The 20,593-nt window shown below is 38.1% G+C and overlaps 1 protein-coding gene across 1 annotated transcript in view; it reads right to left on the reverse strand.

The window, feature by feature from the left end:
• Positions 1-608: 608 nt before the first annotated feature.
• The window catches only part of LOC108965417 (serine-rich adhesin for platelets), a 25,508-nt gene continuing 5,523 nt past the window's right edge, over positions 609-20,593 (reverse strand). The window contains exons 3-8 of the mRNA XM_018927799.1: positions 12,715-12,917; positions 12,314-12,629; positions 11,285-12,232; positions 8,787-10,471; positions 5,307-7,062; positions 609-2,489 (exon numbers count right to left, since the gene is read on the reverse strand). Coding sequence (XP_018783344.1) covers positions 1,834-2,489; positions 5,307-7,062; positions 8,787-10,471; positions 11,285-12,232; positions 12,314-12,629; positions 12,715-12,917 — 5,564 coding nt within the window. The 3' untranslated portion in view covers positions 609-1,833. The remainder of the gene's footprint in view (positions 2,490-5,306; positions 7,063-8,786; positions 10,472-11,284; positions 12,233-12,313; positions 12,630-12,714; positions 12,918-20,593) is intronic.

A 20,593-nucleotide genomic window follows, 5' to 3' on the forward strand; every position in this document is an offset into this window, starting at 1 on the left:
ATTTAATATTATATTTAGTTTTTTTTTTTGTATTGTAACTGATAAACCAAAAACGTTTACCAAATTTAGAATTAATTTCACAAGAAGGCAGCCAATCAAACTCTAAATCACTTTTGAAGTGATTGATTTGCAAAATCAAACAAAAAACACACATCAACAATTTTATTAGATATTTTAAAGGCATTTCATGCCATTTTTATGGATTTGTAAAGTTTCATGAAATAATTTTATAGTACATATTGCCGAATAGTTTTAATGCAACTTTGTATATTATATACATACATATTGAAGATAATATGTAATTTTATATAATATCCAAAAAATATATATTTTTAAGCAATTTTTGATAACTAATAAAATTTATTATTTCATTTTAATTGCAAGTATTTTTAAACACCGTGAATCACATTTCGCTGGAACTTAAAAATGTTTAAATTAATACTAATCTACAAATTTTGATTTATAAATTCTTTTTTAAAATATGTTTAAATAAGTACACATTCATAAATTTTAACGTTTGCCGCAAATCGCAGTTATTTAAGTTTATTTTATATTAATTATTTACTTTATTTGGAAATTTTTGGTTTGCTTTAAGAAAATTTATTTGATTATTTTGTTGGTCTTAAATCAGACTAGATCAAAACAAAAAAAAAAACCTTACAAAAACAAACTCCACGCTATTTACACAATTTGTTGTGAGTGCTGCGCAAATTTCATATTATATACATATTTGCTTAATGCATACTTTTTTTTTTTTGTTTTTAATTTTGTTGTATTTGTTTTACACATAATATTTTTTTTTAATTTTGTTGCATGTACATATTGGCTTTTTCAATACTTGTATCATTTATTCTCAATTATTTAAGTGCTCTATTTGTTTAAATTATTCGCAATAACTTAAACGACTTGTTGGCCATGGACATCGGGTTAAAGAAGTGCAATAAACCCTGTAGAATAGCAAGTACCTTGCTTAAAGACTTTGTGCAAACGCCTACAAAAGCAGTTTATCACCACAAAACACCCCACTGCGGTTTTAAAATTAAATAAATATTTATATACATAATTATAGCATCATTTCGACATCAAATGCAGCTCAACAGGTAACGCCATTGCCTAAATTTACTTTTAGGCATAACCAAATACATATTTACAGTTATGAACATACACACACCCACTTACACACATACCAACATTGTTTTGTAAAAGAACAATAATAATAGACATTAATACACCATTTACGCTCGCATTTGAAATCACATTATTATTCCTCAGTTGCAAAAGTTCAATGGAAATTATTGTAGTAGCACGCGTAACACACAGTAATTGAGATTGAGATGGAGTTTGAAAACACAAACTAGCAGTTTTGTAGTTGACGTCATATGGTAACACTTAACAGCTTTCATGGCTGTGTAGAACTTGGAAATAATTTAAGCGTTGTTTGAAAAAATACATAAATGTAATAATAATTCCGCTTGCTAAAGGTACACACAGCATATATAGCATATTTTCAACACTTTTCAACTTCTTGTAGTTGTTATTTAAGAAAAGAATATACACTGCCTAAGCGTAAATAAAATGTGGGAGCGAAGCAAGCACGTAATTACTTCTTAAAGCTAGCACAAATATTAGAAAATCCACTAATTTTAAGTTACTTAAGTGCGTAATCGCCAAATATATAAATATATATATATATCTGTATATCTGTCTGTATAGATTAATATTGTAGGTATACAGCAATACAACTCCCAATTTTTAAATTAAAAATCTAAGTAAATGTAAAAAAAATTAAATAGTTTTTAAAGTTTACAGTTAGAAAGTAAAAAACCCGTTAAATTAAGTGCTGGCAGAAGCGTTCGAGGCCGCACTGCTGACTGGCTCCTCTTTTTTGACTGACGCTGGCACCAGTGCTAGATTAGCACCTTCGACAGCGTGTAAGCCACTAACCAGGCCGGCATCAACAGTGGCTTTAGCATTGAAATCTTCAAGCACTGTAGACTTTTTAATCACCCCCGCAGCGTCCACATCCTCCAATAATGCTACCGCTCCTAGTGGTGGTGGTTGTTGCTGCAGCTGCTGCTGCTGCTGCTCCTTTACACAACGCACTGCCTCCTCGATCCCTGTGAGCTTTTGTAAGCTTTGCAATGTCTCCTCATTGATTGTATGCTCCGGTGAGATGTTCTCTTTGATTTCTTGCTTAACTTCGGTGGGTATGAGCGCAATATCATGCTGTTCTGTTGGTAGTGTAATATTGCCGACGCCACTTCCATCAGAACCAACTGATAAAACGTCATTTGTGTTGCCGCTGGCACCAGTTGTAATACCAGTGTACGTATTTGTTGTTATTGCTACTGTTGGTGTTGTAGTAGCCTCATTTCCAAAAGAGAGATTTTGTCGAAAGACCTTACTTAACTGTTGCGAGGCATGGACGAATTTTTGCAAGAGCTGTTGTGAGGAGGCGTCACTTAAAGTGCAGTCACTAACATTGAAAGCTGCGAAATAAAGTGCAAGTAAAGGGAAAGCTCATCATCATATATCATTATAAAAGATTTATTACAGTGGGGTTTAAATGTATGCAACTGAAATACTAGCCAAACCAAAAAGTACCCCACAATATGTTTTTTATTTTATATTCAGAGGTACACCTATGTAATGTGAAATGATCGATTTTCATATTTCGATAGGTTATACCTTTGAAAATAATTTAAAATTTTAAATCGATATCACAAATAGTTTTTGAGTTACAGCCTTCTAAAGTGTAGCCCCTCAAGGCAGTCAGCCTGATGGAGCTAATTTTATTTGAAGGCGTTTTCCTTAAAAATTTATTTTTCCAATCTTGCTTGAGTGCTTACTTGAGAACAAATGATCCGATCACTAACAATTTTTTTCCGCATGTTCTTTATATAAAGGGTGTCGAAAAGATATGTAACTTTCAAGAAAAAATGCAACGAATTTTATATTATGGCCAAGAATTTAGCATTATTATAAAAATAAAACTTGTAATTATGTTTTAAAAATGCGTTCCAATAAATTCTAGCATGGGCAACTCGCCTCTAAGTACACACCGAATATTCTCTTCCAAGGCGCCAATAGCGCTTATATAGTAGGCGCTTATCTCCCTAGGCATTCACATAAGCCCGCAAAAAATAGTAGGTATAAATCGTACGATCTTGAGGACAGCGCCACCGACCCACTACGCGGAATAATGCGCACATCAAAAGTTTCTTTCAATAAATTGATTGCTACACAGGCTGCATGGCATTTAGCGCCGACTAAAGGTCCTTCACATCAACACACTCCAATTCAGGCACTAAAAAGTCTTTAATCATGTCTCTATAGCGGTACATAGACAGAAATGATTCCCTCTGTCCATAGCGCACACCAGCAATGGATTATCGTCATTCCAAATATGACAATTTGGTTTATTAATGTGCCCATTCAACCAAAAGTGATCTTCATCGATTGGTTGACATCTCATTTTGGGTCCATCCATCGAACGTGCGACGCGCTTGATAGTCGTTCGGCTAAAATTCCGATCCTTGGTTGCTCGACATATCCACTCTGTTTGTATTTTGATAAAAAATTTGCACGGTTTGCAAAAGTTGTTCCGAAGTAAATTTGTTTCTTATGAAATTGCATACCAAATTAAGTATAAATCAAGAACCAGTTGTCAAAAATACCTACTCCGAAGTATTGGCGCATTGATAATCACGTCTTAAAAACACCCGTCAGTTCTCCAGTTTTGGCAAGCCAAAAACTAGATCTCTGATAAATAACGGCATAAGATGGCAAGATTATACAGATGATATTGTAATAATAGCAATAGGAGAATTCGTAAACACATGATTCGTATGATATTATACGGAGCATATTCGTGCTATTTCCTATGATAAGTAAAATAAAAATGAAAGATGTTCCTATTCACTAAACGAAATATCTGGAGGTAACATTTGAACATGGAACAGCTACATGAACCATGCGATCAGTAAAGCGACAAGATCACTAATGACAGCTGGTAAGATATAGGGATCTCTACGCTCACGATACTGCACAGGATGTGTCCAACCATTGTACAACTAATAATCGCTTATGGAGCAATTACCTGGTCGGAGTGAAAGTAATCTCTGCCAGCACTGCCGTAAAAGTCCAAAGACTAGCGTGCGCTTGTATAACATAATGCATGAAAACATGTCTCACAGTGGCAGTAGAAGTTTTGATTGACCTTATTCAAAGTTATAAAGCTTTCACAAAAGAAAGACCTATTAACCATGAACTTAGAAGGGACAGGAAAAAGAAAGATCGCATCATCCACAAAAATAACGGAAATAAGGAAAACAATTCCTCTCTATCTCTCTATCTAATTTTAATGTAGAGATGATATTTCGAAGACAATGAATTTCACTTCAAATTCAGCATAAGTTTAGGATAAAAAATATCGTGGCAAGAAAAATTTAAAAAAAAAAGGTTTTATACACAGATGGATCAAGGACAACAGAAGAAATTGGGCCCAAAAAAAAGCTGTTCCTCATGGGCAGTCATTTTCCAAGCAGAAGTATTCGCCAGCACCTCATGCGCTTACTCAGCAGAACACCAATTAAGTAGCATATAGTAATTTGCCGGACAGCCAAGCTACACTGATGGCAACATCATCACGCACATGATTTGGGAATGGCACGGAATAAACGTCGGCTACTTTGGGCACAGAATTTGAAGGAAATTAAGTAGCAGACAAACTTGCAAAAGAAGCGGCATCGACCTCGTCGACGAGACCAGAGCTCATTTCCCACTAGGCCCTTACACCATTAAGATGGAACTAAGATATGAGGAAAAGAAAATAAGGGTATAGTAGTGACGGAATTGGACAAACAACGAATAGACGGTTACAACACCCGCAGATTTAAATATATTTAGCAAAAATAACTAAAGAATACTAACAAGATTTCCAACGGGATATGCACAAAATAGGAATGAGCTCTGACGAAACTTGTTGCTTCTGTGAGCTAAAACTCGAGGCGTGGGCGCACATCTTTTCGGAAAGCATAGTCAAATGGCTAGACGAATGATGACGCATTAGTGCAAAATCACATTAAATCCATCAATCACTCAAGTAGCCAGAATTTTAAAAGCTCTCTAGGATTGAAAGGAACAATATAAAAGAATTAGAGGGCACAATAGACCTATGATCGCGGTGCGTATCCTCCGTATCTATCTGTCTATGGTATTGTATTTGTGAAAGGTATTATAGATTTGGGTTAACTTTGTTTCTTGTTTTAACTGAAATCAGATTCACTAGCGAAGAAATATCTCACCTGTAGCATTATTAATGGCAACAATTGTGTTCAAAGTAGGTGGAAGCATAGCTGTAGGATTTGTTTGTGGTGGCGTACTAGCCGCTGACGATGATTGTGTCTTATTCTCAGGCGATGAGCTACGCTGAAAGAATAGTGAACGTAATTTATCCACAGCGCCTGGATTCGCCATCCATGAGACTTTACGTTGGCGTTGTTGGGATTCTTCCGTTGTTAACGGCGACGCAGAAGACGAGCTCAAATCGGTTGTCGAATTCTTGGTGAGCGTAATGTCGTTATCATTGTCATTGAAAACGGCAAGTGGGCAACGGGTAGTAGCTGCATTTAAGAGTTCATCGCGCAAACTGAGCTCACCAATAGCACCAACATTACCACCAATACCATCAGTGGAGTCACTCGAGCTACTGGAAAATATGGGTGACAGCGGTGAGGATGTCGTTGTTGATGATGAATTCGAGTGCAGCGACGCCGGCGATGTCGATGATGAAGAGGACGAAGACGAACAGCTGGGCGATAATGAAGTAATGTTAGAATTCTGTGTGTTAGTGGTAGTGGTGACAGTGGCGGCGGTCGCTTGGCTGTCGATTGTGGAAATTTTATTAGTGTTTGGCGGTGAGAGTGGTTGTTGTGGTTCACTTGGTTGCGGTATTGTTTGCGGTGCTGGTTGTGAAATTTCTGCTTGTAGCGTCGGCATTTCGGCTATGGTTTTTGTACTATCAACTTCTTTTTTAGAAATATTCTGACTAAAATCAGGAATATTTGTGCTTGCGTTGCTGCCGCTGTCTTCGGCAATGGCGGGAGTTGGCGGCGTGACTATAAGTGTTGTAGGTTGCACAACAATCTTGTCGCTTTCGTCACCGTGTTTAATAGCAGTTGTGACTTTATCTTCTTGACTTGCTATTGCTGAATTTTCACCCGCCGCTTTCGTGTCAACTACTGGTACTACCGCTGCTGTTGTTGTTGCTGCCGGTTCTACTGACTTCGCTTGTGCACCAGAGTATATGGTGAGCTTGGCATTTTCCGGTGCATGTTTAGCGATCGGCGTAGGCGGTAAATGAATCGGTGGTGTAATTGGCGGCAATGAGCGACTTGATAATGGCACGCGTGGATCTTCGTAGATTTTCGATACTAGAAAACGTGAGCGTTGCGACGATGAAAATCGTTTAATCGATTGGGTCGACGATGTAACAGTAGCCATTGAGGGCAGCGAACTGGACGTTGGGAGTGAGCTGGATGTCGCCGCCGGTAGGATGCTCAATGAACTCTTATATGGCATATCAGCGGGCATAGAAACGGTACTACCATTGCTGTTGGTGGCGAGCGACGATGTAGATGATGCAGTTGAGGGCGGTGTTTGAGCCAAGGGCGAGGTAACTGGACTGTCTTCGGTGACACGAAATACCTGAAAACGACTGCGATTTGGCGAAGAAGATGGTGAAATTGTTGGTGGACTGGGCACCGGTGAGCGCAGACGTGCACCGGTTTTTCGCTTCGCTTCCAACTTCGTATTGACCGCCGATGGTGCTGGGGAGGCGCTGGCGGTCATTACGCTAGTAGACTCGAAGAGCGGTCGTGTATGGCAGGTCAATGAGATTTTGCGTGAGCCCATATAGTAGCCGCTGCGTCGTTTATTGGCCGCGCCACATGTATATGATTTGTCCGATTGTAATTGCGCCTGCGTTTTTTCATTACGCGAACACATTGAGCGCACGTTATCCAGTACACGCGTATAGTCCATGTGCGCCTCGCTGCCCACCTGAGAGAGAAGATAAAAAATAAAGGGGAAAAATTTAATATCCTGTAATATTATTGCCAGTGTAGACATGCTATTTTTAATTAAATAAAAATTATTGAGAAGCAGGTAAGCAGAATAAGTATATGAACCGTTATTTTCCATTGCATATGCATATATACAAATATATTATAATATTAAATACGTGCAAGACAAATAAATGTAAGCGCCATTTAGCAAGCAAAAAATAAGCCATTCCATCAGCCAGCAATTTGTAGAGTCTAATGACCTTACTTACACACTCCGCTGATTTTGTCGTCTGTTGGTTGTATAAATCCGTGACATGTGGCACTATTTGTAATTTTTCAAACTTGAACGCAAAACATGCAAAGTACAAAATTATGTTCATGATTTTCGTTTTCTAATGAGTTTTCAAAGGCATGTTATATAGTATTGGAAGATTATAATGATACTTTAATCATCGACCAGCAATCTAATTAGGAAATTAGAACTCATAGGCGAGCATGAATCTTCAACTAACAGTCTCTGCACAATTAATTAAATTGTAATTATTGTTCTATGGTTTGTAAAATTTCTAAGATATAACCGAAATTTGTACGACTGCTCCGTAACAGCACAAAACTAGTCCTTGTTTCGAGTAAGCTCGAATAATATTTCTCTTTGTAATCAAAGTGCGAACGAGCGGCTGGCTGAAGCGAGACGTGTGTCTGTGAGTAGTGCAAACCGATAATGTAGCGTTCGTTAAAGCAGTGTCACGCTATTAAATTCTGTGTCAAACTCGGTAAATCTGCGACAGAGACGTTTGATATGATCAAGCACTCTTACCCAGATGTTTCTTTAGTAAGAACAGGGGTGTTTCATTGGCACCAGGCCAGGTTTTTGGAGGGCCGGCAAGAGGTCGCTGATGAAGACCGTGCTGGGAGACCTGCGACTTCGACAAACACCGACAATGTGACTCGTGTGCGCAAAATTTTGAGCTTAGACCGTCGATTAAGAATTCTTTTAATTGCACAGATGTTAAATTTATCAAAATCTGTAGTTCATAACATTGTGACGGAGCACTTGAGCATTGGAAGTTGTACCAGGACAACGCCCCGGCTCACACCGCCTTTTTAGTGAAAAGCTACCTAACCAAGACCGGCATTCCAACGCTTAAATACAATAATTTTGTGACGACAGAGGAGATCCAAACAGCATGCACCTCGGCTCTCAAGCCTATTCCGGAGAATGCCTTCCGTGACGCCTTCAACGCTTGGAAATCGTGTTGGCAGCGCTGCATCGACGCAGAAGGAGCCTATTTTGAAAGTTTTTTAAGAATGGTAACGACTCAATCCTATTACATTCCGAACAAACTTTGTAGCATAGCTGTAATACAAACTGAACGACGAGAATCAATTCCTTGTATAACGAACTTTTTCATTTGACGAGTTATCTTCACGAAATACGACATGATACCTTCACGTAATGTCGCATTTGAATAAATTTTTTAATTCGGACCGTATGCTATAGTCCGAACAAATTGTTTAGATCGGACCACAGCCACCGACCGATCAAAATCAAGTTCTTGTTTAACATCAATATTAAATGTACTTCATGATCGCCTGATGAGCTCAAGACAATTTTTCAAATAACACTAACGCTGAAACAATTCAAATAACGAGTTTGTAACACAACTTCAAAGCATCACTTAACTTTTTGTTATTTGCTATTTGTAAAGCCATACTTACCGACAGACGTTTCGGCTCGTCATCGATATCGATTTGCGTGATTGTTGTATTTGATTTGAGCACTTCAGCGATTTTCGTTAGACTCTCTACTTCTAACTTATTGTCGCGTATATCTAGGCGCTGCAAGGTGCTATTTCCACCAAAAGTCAGTATAGAAGCCAACGTTTCGATGCCATTCGCACTAAGGTGTGCACTCTGCAGACCCAGTGTCGTCAGCGTCGTATTACGCATGAGACTATCTTTTATTCGTGTCACGAAATCATTTGATAGACAGTTTTTGCCAATGTTTAGCAATTCAAGTGAATTGGTCTCGGCTAACAAGTTCGCTATGTAGTAGCCAGCCTCTTTACTCAAATTATTATTCCACAAAGCGAGCGCCTTCAAGCCGCTGGGTGTCTTCACCGCGGGCTCGGCACGCGCATCCGATTGTCGTTGTTGCCGCGTGAGTGTATCATTTTTGGTAAGTTTCTCATTTAGCTGTGATGAAGTGGAGAAGTTAAGATCACTACTAATGCTGCCGTCCAGTGAATTGTCACTACAAAGGCTATCTGAACTCTGCGAACGATGACGAGTGGCAGGTGTAATGAAGGTGACCGATGACTCCGTACGACGCATACCCTGACTAGCGCCGCCTGGCGAGGTCGACGGTGGCGGTGGAGTTGGTATTAATCGATTACCATGCGCTTCCTTATCTTTAGACACTAGAGTGTCAGAAACGATAGTGACTTTCGGCAATGAAGGCAATTCATTCAAAACATTTTCATGTATCTCCGCTGTTTTAGTCGCTGTAACTGTTTTTGTTGTTGTTTGCATTGTAGCAATTGCTTTCTCTTGCTCGTTCGACGCCTTTACCACATTGGCATATGTGTTGGCTGTGAAACCCGTATTTGGCGTTATTGTTCTACAATTCGCATCAATATCATCCTCCAATGCGCTAAGTGGCGAGACACCCAATTGTCGTGTGTTCAATGGTGACGGTGGTGTTGGTGTAGAAGTTGGCGTTACTCCCGCGTCAGCCAAATACTCTGTAGACTCAGTAGCTATAGTACCCGTTTCAATGGCTACACCTTTCCCAATATCGTCCATCGGCGCACCGTCAAAGGAGGACGATAGCCGACTATATTCCTCTGGCAAATGCCTACTAATATCACCTTCGGAGGCACTTTCAAATGCAGAATCTGTACTGTGCGTATCGTCATAATCATCGGCCAGCTTTGAGTTTTTATTCACATCTACCGCCTTCGAAGCCGGTAACTGTTGCTGCAGTAATGTTGTTGTTTGCTCCAGCTGTAAACGATCGTCATCAACGATATTAGAAATGGCGGCAGGTGCTTCAGCAATCGTGCAATCACCTTCGCCGGCGGTTACTTCGAAGATACCGGAAACATTTGGCGCGTTCGCTTGCTGGCCTAAGAGTAAATTTTGATTCTGATTATCCTGATCTTGCGCCGCCGGTCCGCCTAACTCGTGATACTTTCTGCAAAGGTCTTCGTCCCCACTAATGTCTGAAATTGTGCTGCTTGTTGTATTGTTGTTGCCATTGTTCTCATCATTACTTGATGGCGAGCTGGCCGATATAGTCTCACAATGGTTGTTACTGTGACTAACGGTTCCTTCAACACTACTACCATTACTGCTGTTGTCAAGCGTTGTGATGCCAGGATCTATCTCCGATGTTGTAATATCTGGAAAAATAAATATAAACATTTAAAATTAAATTAATTAGACATTTTATTTTATTTGTCCGTAATACTACACGGATAAATAAATTAGAGTTACCAACGGTTTGTAAATTTCATTATAAGTAAACTGATAGATCAATTAAAGACTGTCCGGCGATACTCGGGTCTATGTAACCGGAACGGACCCGAATTTTTATTTGGTCAAGGACTGTAAAAAACAGAAAGCATTCCAAACTAGCGCAGGAATGTTGTCTGCCACAATTCAACTTAATTAAAAATATATGATTGACAAAAGTTGAACGAATTTTAACGAAAATATTTCAATAAATTTAAGGGAAAATTTCGAGGAAATTGGGCATATTAAGGGTCTCGGAGAAGGACATTTTGTAATATTATCTCGCTTGGTCTGCATCCCTGATAACCACTGCGCCGTGGAATCTTCTCGGAGATATGTGGGTAGAGAAGAGGCATAATGAGCTTTTTCACAGATGGATCGAAGCTCAAGGGAAAGGTTGAACGAGGAGTCTTCTGTCGGGAGCTCTCAATCAACTCTTCTTTCAAACTTCACATGTACCTCTCTGCGGCTTTTACCCAATGTCTATCAGGAGGGGTGAGAGCAGGGGATCATCTATCTTCGTGTATTCAAGCGCTAGATCTATAGACTTCTTGCGAGCTCAGCAAGCGTCTATCAGCAACCAGCGCTAGTGAGGTTGCGAAAGCCTAACTTCTCTGTAGCAACATGTTGCGGGTGTAAAAAACAATTCTTTTAATACAAAACATATGAAATATAAAATCTTGATAGTAATCGAAACTCACCTATTAACACCATTTCCTCCACACCTTTAGCTTGACCTAGCTTCAAGTCCGTCGCGCTTTCCACCCGCGCTGCCACTCGTGCCAATAAGTCGCTTGCCGTCTTCAGGTTGGAGTTACCCTTATGCGTATCGTTCGATGCGCTTGTCGTCCCCGTTGCCGTAGACGTATCAAATATATCATCACTGGTGATGCTTGCATCTTCAGAGCCACATGCCGCTATGGTATCTGTGGACAAATTCGAGGCACCCTCTTCGCTGCTGCTTTCGCTATTCATGGACAGTAGCTTATCCAACATTGATTGCCCAGTTGGCGCAAATGTACCATTTTTATGATTGCATGATTTTACTGTATCCTCCGTATCATCATCACCGTCCATTTCGTCCAAAGATGACACATTGGACGCTGTTGTTAATGGCACAACAGCGCCAACTGAGGATTTGCCATTTATAATTGTGCTGTTTGCTTGTGACACCGTTACTTCAACTAACACTGCAACATTTGTGACTTTATCTGTTGGCTTCGGCGTGCTAAAAACGTCCGTGGAGTTATCAACATTGCTAACTTTTTGCTTGCTATCTATAACTTTATCTTCACTTTCACTATTTTCCGCGTTTTCGTCGACGCTGCTTTTACTACTGGCGTTGAACGAATCGCTAGAGTCTAAATCAGTTGTTTGTGATGCATCAATTGATGACAAACTGTCGTCGTCATCTATTGCCGCCGAACGATGCAACATCGAACGCCGTTCCAATTCACTGGATTGCAGTATTAATGCGTCGACGATGTAAAGCAGACCCATATCTCTAATATTGTTGTTGCTTATATCAATCAGTTCAATGTAGTGATTGTATTTCAGCAAAGAGCCAATAGCTTCAGCATCTTTACAATCTAAATCATTATGTGCTAGCCATAGCTCTTTAAGTATGGAATTTGAGCGCAATTTAAAACCTGCAATAAATACGAGTTTTTTGTTGTTGTAAATTTATTGCAATACATATAGAAAAAATATAACAAAAGTCAGTCACTTACATAAGCCATCCAGCGCACCCCTCAAACCACAATGTTCCAATTTTAAGGTATGTAAATTGGATGCACTTATCGCCAGTCCCAAACCGTCGGCGCTTTGCTTCGAAATTGGATTGCCTTGTGCGATTAGAACACGCAATTCTTCGCTATGCTTCACCATAGCCATGCAACCAGCCCAACCACGCATGGTCATACCCTTGGAATTGGATGAGATGTCCAATTCATTGGTGGCCTCATAATACTCGATCATTTCGAAGAGTGCACTTGTCGCCCATTCGTCCAGATCACATGATGAGAGATCTATAAATTTGTACTGTACCTGCAAAATATACGGGAGTACGAGAAAAATATATGTTTACAACAACATTTTTTCGCAATCCACCATCATCGAACGTGTCGATTACCCGTTTAAAAATTTCCTCCAATGCTTCACAATCGCTGGCCGCCAATTTAATTGTTTTTAACGATAGCACTGGCTGACGTTGTTGTTTATTTAATTCAACACCTTTCAAGTGATCCAATACAGTCTGTAAGGGTTTTGTTTTATGTTTGCGGCATGACATCACATAGAGTTCGGCAATTTCGGAAATGCTCTTAACCAAACATGCTAAATGAAATGATAAATGATATTAATTTATATATGTATATTTATGTATGTTGTTTGGTAGCTTAATATTTATTTATTTGATAAAATGAACAAATGAAGCAAAGGTTTAATTTAGGCTATAATATCCTTGACAGGTGCATTAAGTACAGCATAAAAGGGTATAAAAAATATGTATATCGATTTTGATCGTTCCGTTTGTATGGCAGCTATATGCTATACTGGCCCGATCTCATTAATTTTAAAGTTGTTTCAAGCAATAGCACATGTCCAATTTCGAGAAATTATTTTGACAATTAAAAAATGTAGGTTGTCTTTCTTATTTCAGGACTAAGAAAAAAAAACACATTTAATCATCGAAAATCGATTTATTTACTTTGCGTGTGCTTTAATACATTTTCGAAGCACTTTTGAAACTCTGATTTAGGTTTCTCCAAAACATGCGCATTGAAAGCATTTCATCATCCTCATACCTTAACAACGATTACAAATCGTTCAACTTTATTACCGAAATTCTCGCTCAACTTATGGTCACCATAATCGGTCTACTGAGAGTACGAATAGTATTCATCATCTTAACACCATCACCCATCTTGAGATCCAGAATTCATTATAATTCGACTGAATAGACCACGTCCAGCAAGCAATGAAGAAAATATAGCACCCTTAGCTGAGAGTGTACACGAAGATCGTGGAGACTCGATTCGGCGCCGATCGCAGTAACTCGGACTGACGTATTTTACGTCGAGATCTTAAATTGAAAACGACATCGCTTTGCTCTATAGGCTCTTAAAAAGCCTATATCACAAAATTGTCACTTTTAGGACGGGGAGCAATCAGAAGAGATCCAAGAGCTATCATTTCACCCCGACAAAAGGGCTTGGTGTGGTTTGTGGGCCGGTGGAATCATCGGTCCATATTTCTTCACAAATTATGCCGGTGAGAACGTAACGGTACATGGCGACCATTATCACGCCAAGATAACCAACTATGGTATATGCTAGCCTGAAATTGAAGCTCATGATCTCGGAGATATTTGCTTTCAACAAGACGGCGCAACTCCCCATACGTCGCATCAATCAATGGATTTATTAAGATAACACTTTAGTGAGAATATAATTTCACGCTCCGGAACAAATTCTTTAGAATGATAATAAACACTAATCTCGAAATGTATCACCCTTTAGTTTAATTTTTTTTTGTACGGGTATAAAAAGAATTCATTTGGTCCTAAGTCAGGACTATATCATCAAAGTGATGCTTTGACTGCTCAAAAATTAAGGTTTTTCAATCGGTTTGTGAGAGAATTTTTTAAAAACCAGCTGTCAAAGAAGTTATTGTGTATAGTGGTATGGTTGCGATATGTCCAGTTGTTTCAAAAAAAATAAACAACCATTTGCTTGAAAGTGCTTCATGCACGAACAACTTTTGTGGGATTCATCTTGTATGACCCATACAAAAGACTGCTCTATTCTTTCGGACGCAGACGCGTAAATTCGCGATGCCCCATTTGTCAGTATTTCGTAGACGTGTGTCGAAGTACTGCTATCGTATTTTTTTAAAGATAACTCTTCAAATAACAAAAGTTCCTCATACAATAAATTGATTCTTATGGTTCAGCTTGTATGGCCAGATATCGGCGGTTTCGACAAATAAGCAGCTTTCTTGGGGAAAGAGACGTGTGTCCAATTTCAGATCGATATCCTAAAAATCGAAAGACTAGTTCCCGTATATACAGACAGATAGACGAACATGGTTCGACTCAGCTCATCACGCTCATCTTTAACATATATATATTGTGACAAAAACGAAATTGTAACTTAAATTCCCCAGGTAAAGGATGTTTCAAAAAAAATGTCTTAAATTGGTAAGACTGAGAGAGAATGTTAGAAAAGACTTACGTTGATTCAGTTTTATCAAAAACACAAGCCTACGAGTGGTACAAAGCCCTCAAAGACGGTTGAGAGATCGTTGAAGACATCTTTCGTTCTGGACGATATTCGACCTCTTCAACCGACTCATCCGATAAAGCTTTTTTCAAAAAGAGTACAGCACACTCACGGTACAGGACTCTTTGGAAATGCTTGATCGTGTGAATTCCGAACCCACATTTATGCAGAGCATTATAACTATCGATCAGACATGGTTTAATGACTTTGACACGCAAACAAGTCAACAATTACCGGAACAGAGTGGAAAAAACGAGCCGAATAATGCTAATTATTTTGTCCGATATTCGAGGTTTGGAGCGTCATGAATTTGTTCCGAAGAGACAATAAGGATTTCTTTTTGGTCGTTTTGAGGCGTTTGCGTAGAAACGGCCGGAATTGTGTAAGAACAATTCGTGGAGTTTACACGATGATAATGCACAATCGCATCGCGATTATGACCGAATTTAAAGCGAAAACGCAAAGAATAACATCGATCAACCACCGTATTCACCAGATTTGACTCCGTGTGATTTTTTTTTTTTTTTTGTTTGTTCCTCCAATTGAGAATTGCCGCTCCGTGGAACCCGTTTTCAGTCGATCGCTGAAAGCCATCCCAAAAATTGCTTATGAAAAGTATTTAGAGGACTGGAAAAATCGTTGGCATAAATACTAAATATTGATGAATAATAAAATACGAGTATTTTGCGATTTATTTACAATTTCCGGGTACTCTTTTATAGGGTTTCCGACATTCTCATCTCGGTGTTACAAACTTCGTAGCAAAGTTATCTTACCCTGTTCAGGCTATTAAAAGAGTACTCTTAAGTACTAACATATAGTATAATATATAGTTCAAGTATTGAATAACATGAAAAGGCCTAGGAAAATAAACAGTTTACATGGCCCAAAAATGTAATTAAATAAAAAAATATGTTTGTACATACCATTTGTACATCCCTTTTTTAAATTTGTAGAAAGCAAATATTATATTTTGCAGTGTACAAAAACAAAGCCAAACACAAATTAGTGAACACCGCAAAAACAACAGCTAAACCCAATGACTTACGGTGTGAAAAATTAAATAAATATTTAAAAAAAAATATACATAAATATTCACATTCATATTTTTAGATATCTGCTGGTTTTGTGCTTTGATGAATCACAAAGAATTACTTTGTACATATAGCAAAATTATTCCCGGCAACGATTCGACAAACAAATAAACTAAGGAAAAACGGAAAATAAACGAAAAAAGAAGAGCACTGAACGAACGACAGTAGACGGACTGGTGACATTGGCATAAACAAATGCATATGTGTGTGTGCTTGCCAAGATGATGAACGTTGACGGGCGACGTCAACTAAAGATACATATGTAAGTATACTGTAGGCATATTTGACGTTATTCGGTGATCGCGAGAAATTTTTAATTGATATGCGGCACAAACCAAAAGGATGGAACTAATTAATTTCTAGTATTAAGAGTACCTACGACAGCTACCGTATGTGTAAACAAATATATATGTATGTGTATAGAACTTTTTGTAGAATATATTTACAAAAATGTGTACGCCATTATTTGGGAAAAACAAAATATGAGAAATCGTTAACTTCGCTTCACAAGCAGATAAGTTTACATAGAAGAACTTGATTTTGATCGTTCAATTTGTATAGCAGCTAAATGCGATAGTGGTCTGATCTAAACAGTTTGTTCGGATATTATTGCTATGCCTTGGATAATAATCCATGTAAAATTTCGGAAAGATATCTTATGAAATAAATTTTTTTTCCAAACAAAAACTTGTTTTTGATTTTTCAATTTGTATTGCAACTACACTAGTCAAAAAAGGAGAATACAACACAACTATTTTTTTTTTAATATCACAAAATTAAGGGAACTGATGATTAATAACTTGTGGGGTATCATTAACGTTTTAAAACTTCTGCTTGATGTTTGGGTGCCGCATAATTTGACGCTGCTGAAACGAAACGAACTCGACCCATTTTTGAAGCGGATGGTGACTGGTGACGAAAAATTGATCGCATACGGGTCGTGGTCGAAAACGGTCGTGGTCGAAAGCCGGTGAATCATGGCCAAGCCGGGATTGATGGCCAGGCAGGTTTTGCTGTGTGTTTGGTGGGATTGGAAGGGAATCATAAACTATAAGCTGCTTCCATATGACCAGACACTTAATTCTACCATAACAACTGGACCGCTCAAAGCAGGCGATCGACCAGAAGCGTCCAGAATTGGTGTAGTGTTCCACCAGGACAACGCATGACCACACTTCATTGATGACTCGTTAAAAGCTACAGGAGCTCGGATGGGATGTTTTATCGCATCCACCATATAGCCCGGACATAGCGCCAAGGGATTACCACCTGTTCCTGTCCATGGTGAACGCCCTTCTTGGTGTAAAGTTCAACTGAAAAGAAGGTTGTGAAAAGTGGATGTTCGAGTTCTTCGCAAATAAGGAGGGGGGGCTTCTACGAGGGGGGTATTATGAAGTTGCCGTCTAGATGGAATCAGATTATCAAACGAAACGGCGCATATTTGAACTAAATGCGATCACTGTAACACTTTTTATAAAGCATTGAATAAAGAGCAAGAAAGCGGAAGGGAGATATTTGACAACTTAATGTAACGGACATAACTTAATTATATCTGCTATGTGTTTCGGATCATTATCCTGTTGAAAGGGAAACACATTTTCGAAAACAAGTTTTTGAGCACCATTCTTTAAATTTGACTTTTTTATTGAATTTTCAATTGTTCATAAATTTTTTTTTTTTTGATGACTCATTCTCAGCTCTTGACCGATGCTACGGCTGCTACTATGCCTTCCGGAGCGTGGCGCATCTTCGACCACCTCTACACCAGAACGAAAACGTTGAAACCATAGTTGTGCGGTGGAAATGGAAACTGTATCGGGTCCATAAACTGCACAAATTTTTTTGGCGGTTTGAGATGCATTTTTGTTCCATGTTTGCGACGCTATAACTCACGAACGACTTCAAAGAAACGACAATCAATCAAACACGTGTTAGCGCGTGAAATGAACTTTCCAAAAAGGTATAGCATGACCCGATGCGACGAAACTAGAACTACGCGCTCTCAGCGCCAACTAGCGAAAATACCGCAAGACTTTTTTGACAACCTAATATATACTCCTTTTCTGCTTATTGAATTATTGTGAATAAAACGATTAAAGCATTTGAATTTATTCTCGTTCCTCGTCGTTTTCTTCTTTATATTTTTATTTTACTTCAGCTACAAATTAAATACAAGTGTGAAACAAGACTAAATTAAAAAAACAAAACAAAACCAAAAATATACAATGAATTTGTTAACAAAAAATAAATAAACGTAATACACTTGCATATGTACTATATGCATCATACATATATGCTTGTATAATAAAATCCAGTGATTATTTTCGCATATGTGAGCTGTTTTACTAATTAGGCAGCTCAACATTTAGCGTGCAAAGTGTTATTGGATTGTCAGTATCAACGACACCGATGCTTTATCACGTGTTCTATCGAATCGTACAGTGCACATACACACCCACACATGCATAAATACATATAATGTATACTCAAGCAAAGTCAGAATACTCGCAAAGTAATGAAACGCGAAAAACTAAAATGAAAAGTTTTTTGAACGAACCAAAGCAAATAAAGAGTATGTCGATAACCAGAGCAAAAAAAAAATAAATTAATGTATATGTATGTATGTATACATGGCGCTCTTGATTAATGTGCCCCCTATAATGGCAAACACCCACCCTGAATATAAAAAAGTGTGTAATTGCAAAACGATTGATCGAACAGCACCCCTCACCTAGCAGAGATTGCTTAGAGGACAATTAAAATTTTACTTGCATTTAAAAAACAAGGAAAAACAATTTAATACTCGCAGTAATATACTTAGGATGACCATCTAAATAAGTTGGAACTATTTTTAAATTGATCTCACAAATAAAATAAGCTACATTTTTAAAGACGTATATACAACTACGTGCAATGAAATAGTAGTGAGCATTCGTTAAAAAGAAATGTATATATTTTTGTAATTCTACTTCTTTATTAGTGTAACAGTGAGTCTGTCGTTCATCCTTTTTGCTGTTTGGCGCCAATTGGAGATTCCAAGTGTAGCCAGATCCTTCTCACCACCTTTCCAACGGATTTTTCCTCTTCCTCTAGTTCCCCCGGCGATTACTGCGCCGAATACTCACAGAGCTGGAGTGTTTTCACCTATTCGAATAACATTACCTAGCTAACGTAGCAGCTATCTATCTCTAAAACGTTTCTCTAGAAAACTCGTAACGTCGACTCATCAGATGTTGTTATCGTTCATGTCTCTGCACCAAATAGCAGGACTGAGAGAGAACAACTACTACTAAATTTAAAATTCTTATTTAATTCTTCAAAATCTATGTTATCGCTATCCTCAAATCTTCAAATACACTTTTCCTAAAGTGTTTTCCAATCCTCGAAACAGTTGCTAAGGTCAATTTCCGAAATAGCCTGCAATGCGCGTAGCGGTTCACGTTTAATGTCTTCAATTGATTCAAAACACTTTCCCCGGAGCAGTCGTTTGAGCTTGACTGCGGCACGATATTGGTTGAAAACTTAGCGAAAAACTCACGAAGAATAAATGTAGTCAATGCGAATGTTTCTAGGTCGTAAGCATAGATCCAAGACTCATCGCCAGTAATAATACGTTTTATGATATCCCGTTAGCATTGTTTCACAGACGTTAACGCGATGCTGTTTTTCGAAAATATTTAGTGATTTTGGAAACAATCGTGCTTTCACTTTTCTTTGGCACAAATGATCTTTCAAAAGGGTTTTCACTGATCCTTCCAATATTTCAAAGATGCCTGTAAGATCTCTGACTGTTAATCGTCGATTCTCTTACACCAATTCCATTATTTTATTGGCGATTCTCACCGAAGGTCTTTTCCAATATTCTGAATGTTTCGCCGCCATAAATTTGATTCCGCAAACAAAATTTAATGGAACTTTTTTGTTGAATAATTTCACTCATCCAAAAATCCATACAGAAAGGCAAGCGTATAAAAAACACTAATAATTATTTTGATGTGCCATTTGGCACAGATGTCAACAGTATAAACCGGGTATTCGCTTGCTCTTGCAAGATTGCAGCAGGAATAAAGGGATGTTCAACTTATTCCAGTGTGAGACCGCCTCAAAATAAGCGTTTTTTATAACATTTTCCATTATTTCTAGATCAAACAAAATAACAATTCTTGGGCATTTTAAATTAAAACACCCCACATTTAGTACGAATATAAATTACTATATAATGGTTATTTATTATATGGAGAAACTATTTAAATCTTTTTAAAGTATATTGGAACAACTGACTTTTGACCTTTGAATATCCACAAAAAGGATTTAAGCCTGTTAGCTCTCAATCATTAAATGTTTTTAATTATTTTCCATTGAAAATAATACTATGATGCTTCAAATTACAAAGCGTTTCATCAAATAATTTTAAATTTCACAAATTTATTTAATTTTCATTGTTTTACATTTTTTATAAGTGGTCTTGAACGATGCAACTAATCCCTCCGTTTACATATTTTTTTGGTAAGATTTCAATCTGGCCATCGCTCGTTTCCAATTGATAAACGTCAAAACCTACTGAACTCGATTAGCTGTCAAAGTTCAGAGAGAACGATTGCTAAACGTCAAAACCACCTAAACTTTGACAGTTGAT

This window comes from Bactrocera latifrons, unplaced genomic scaffold (assembly GCF_001853355.1).
Source record: "Bactrocera latifrons isolate USDA-ARS-PBARC rearing strain unplaced genomic scaffold, ASM185335v1 scaffold_14, whole genome shotgun sequence".
Classification (NCBI taxonomy): domain Eukaryota; kingdom Metazoa; phylum Arthropoda; class Insecta; order Diptera; family Tephritidae; genus Bactrocera; species Bactrocera latifrons.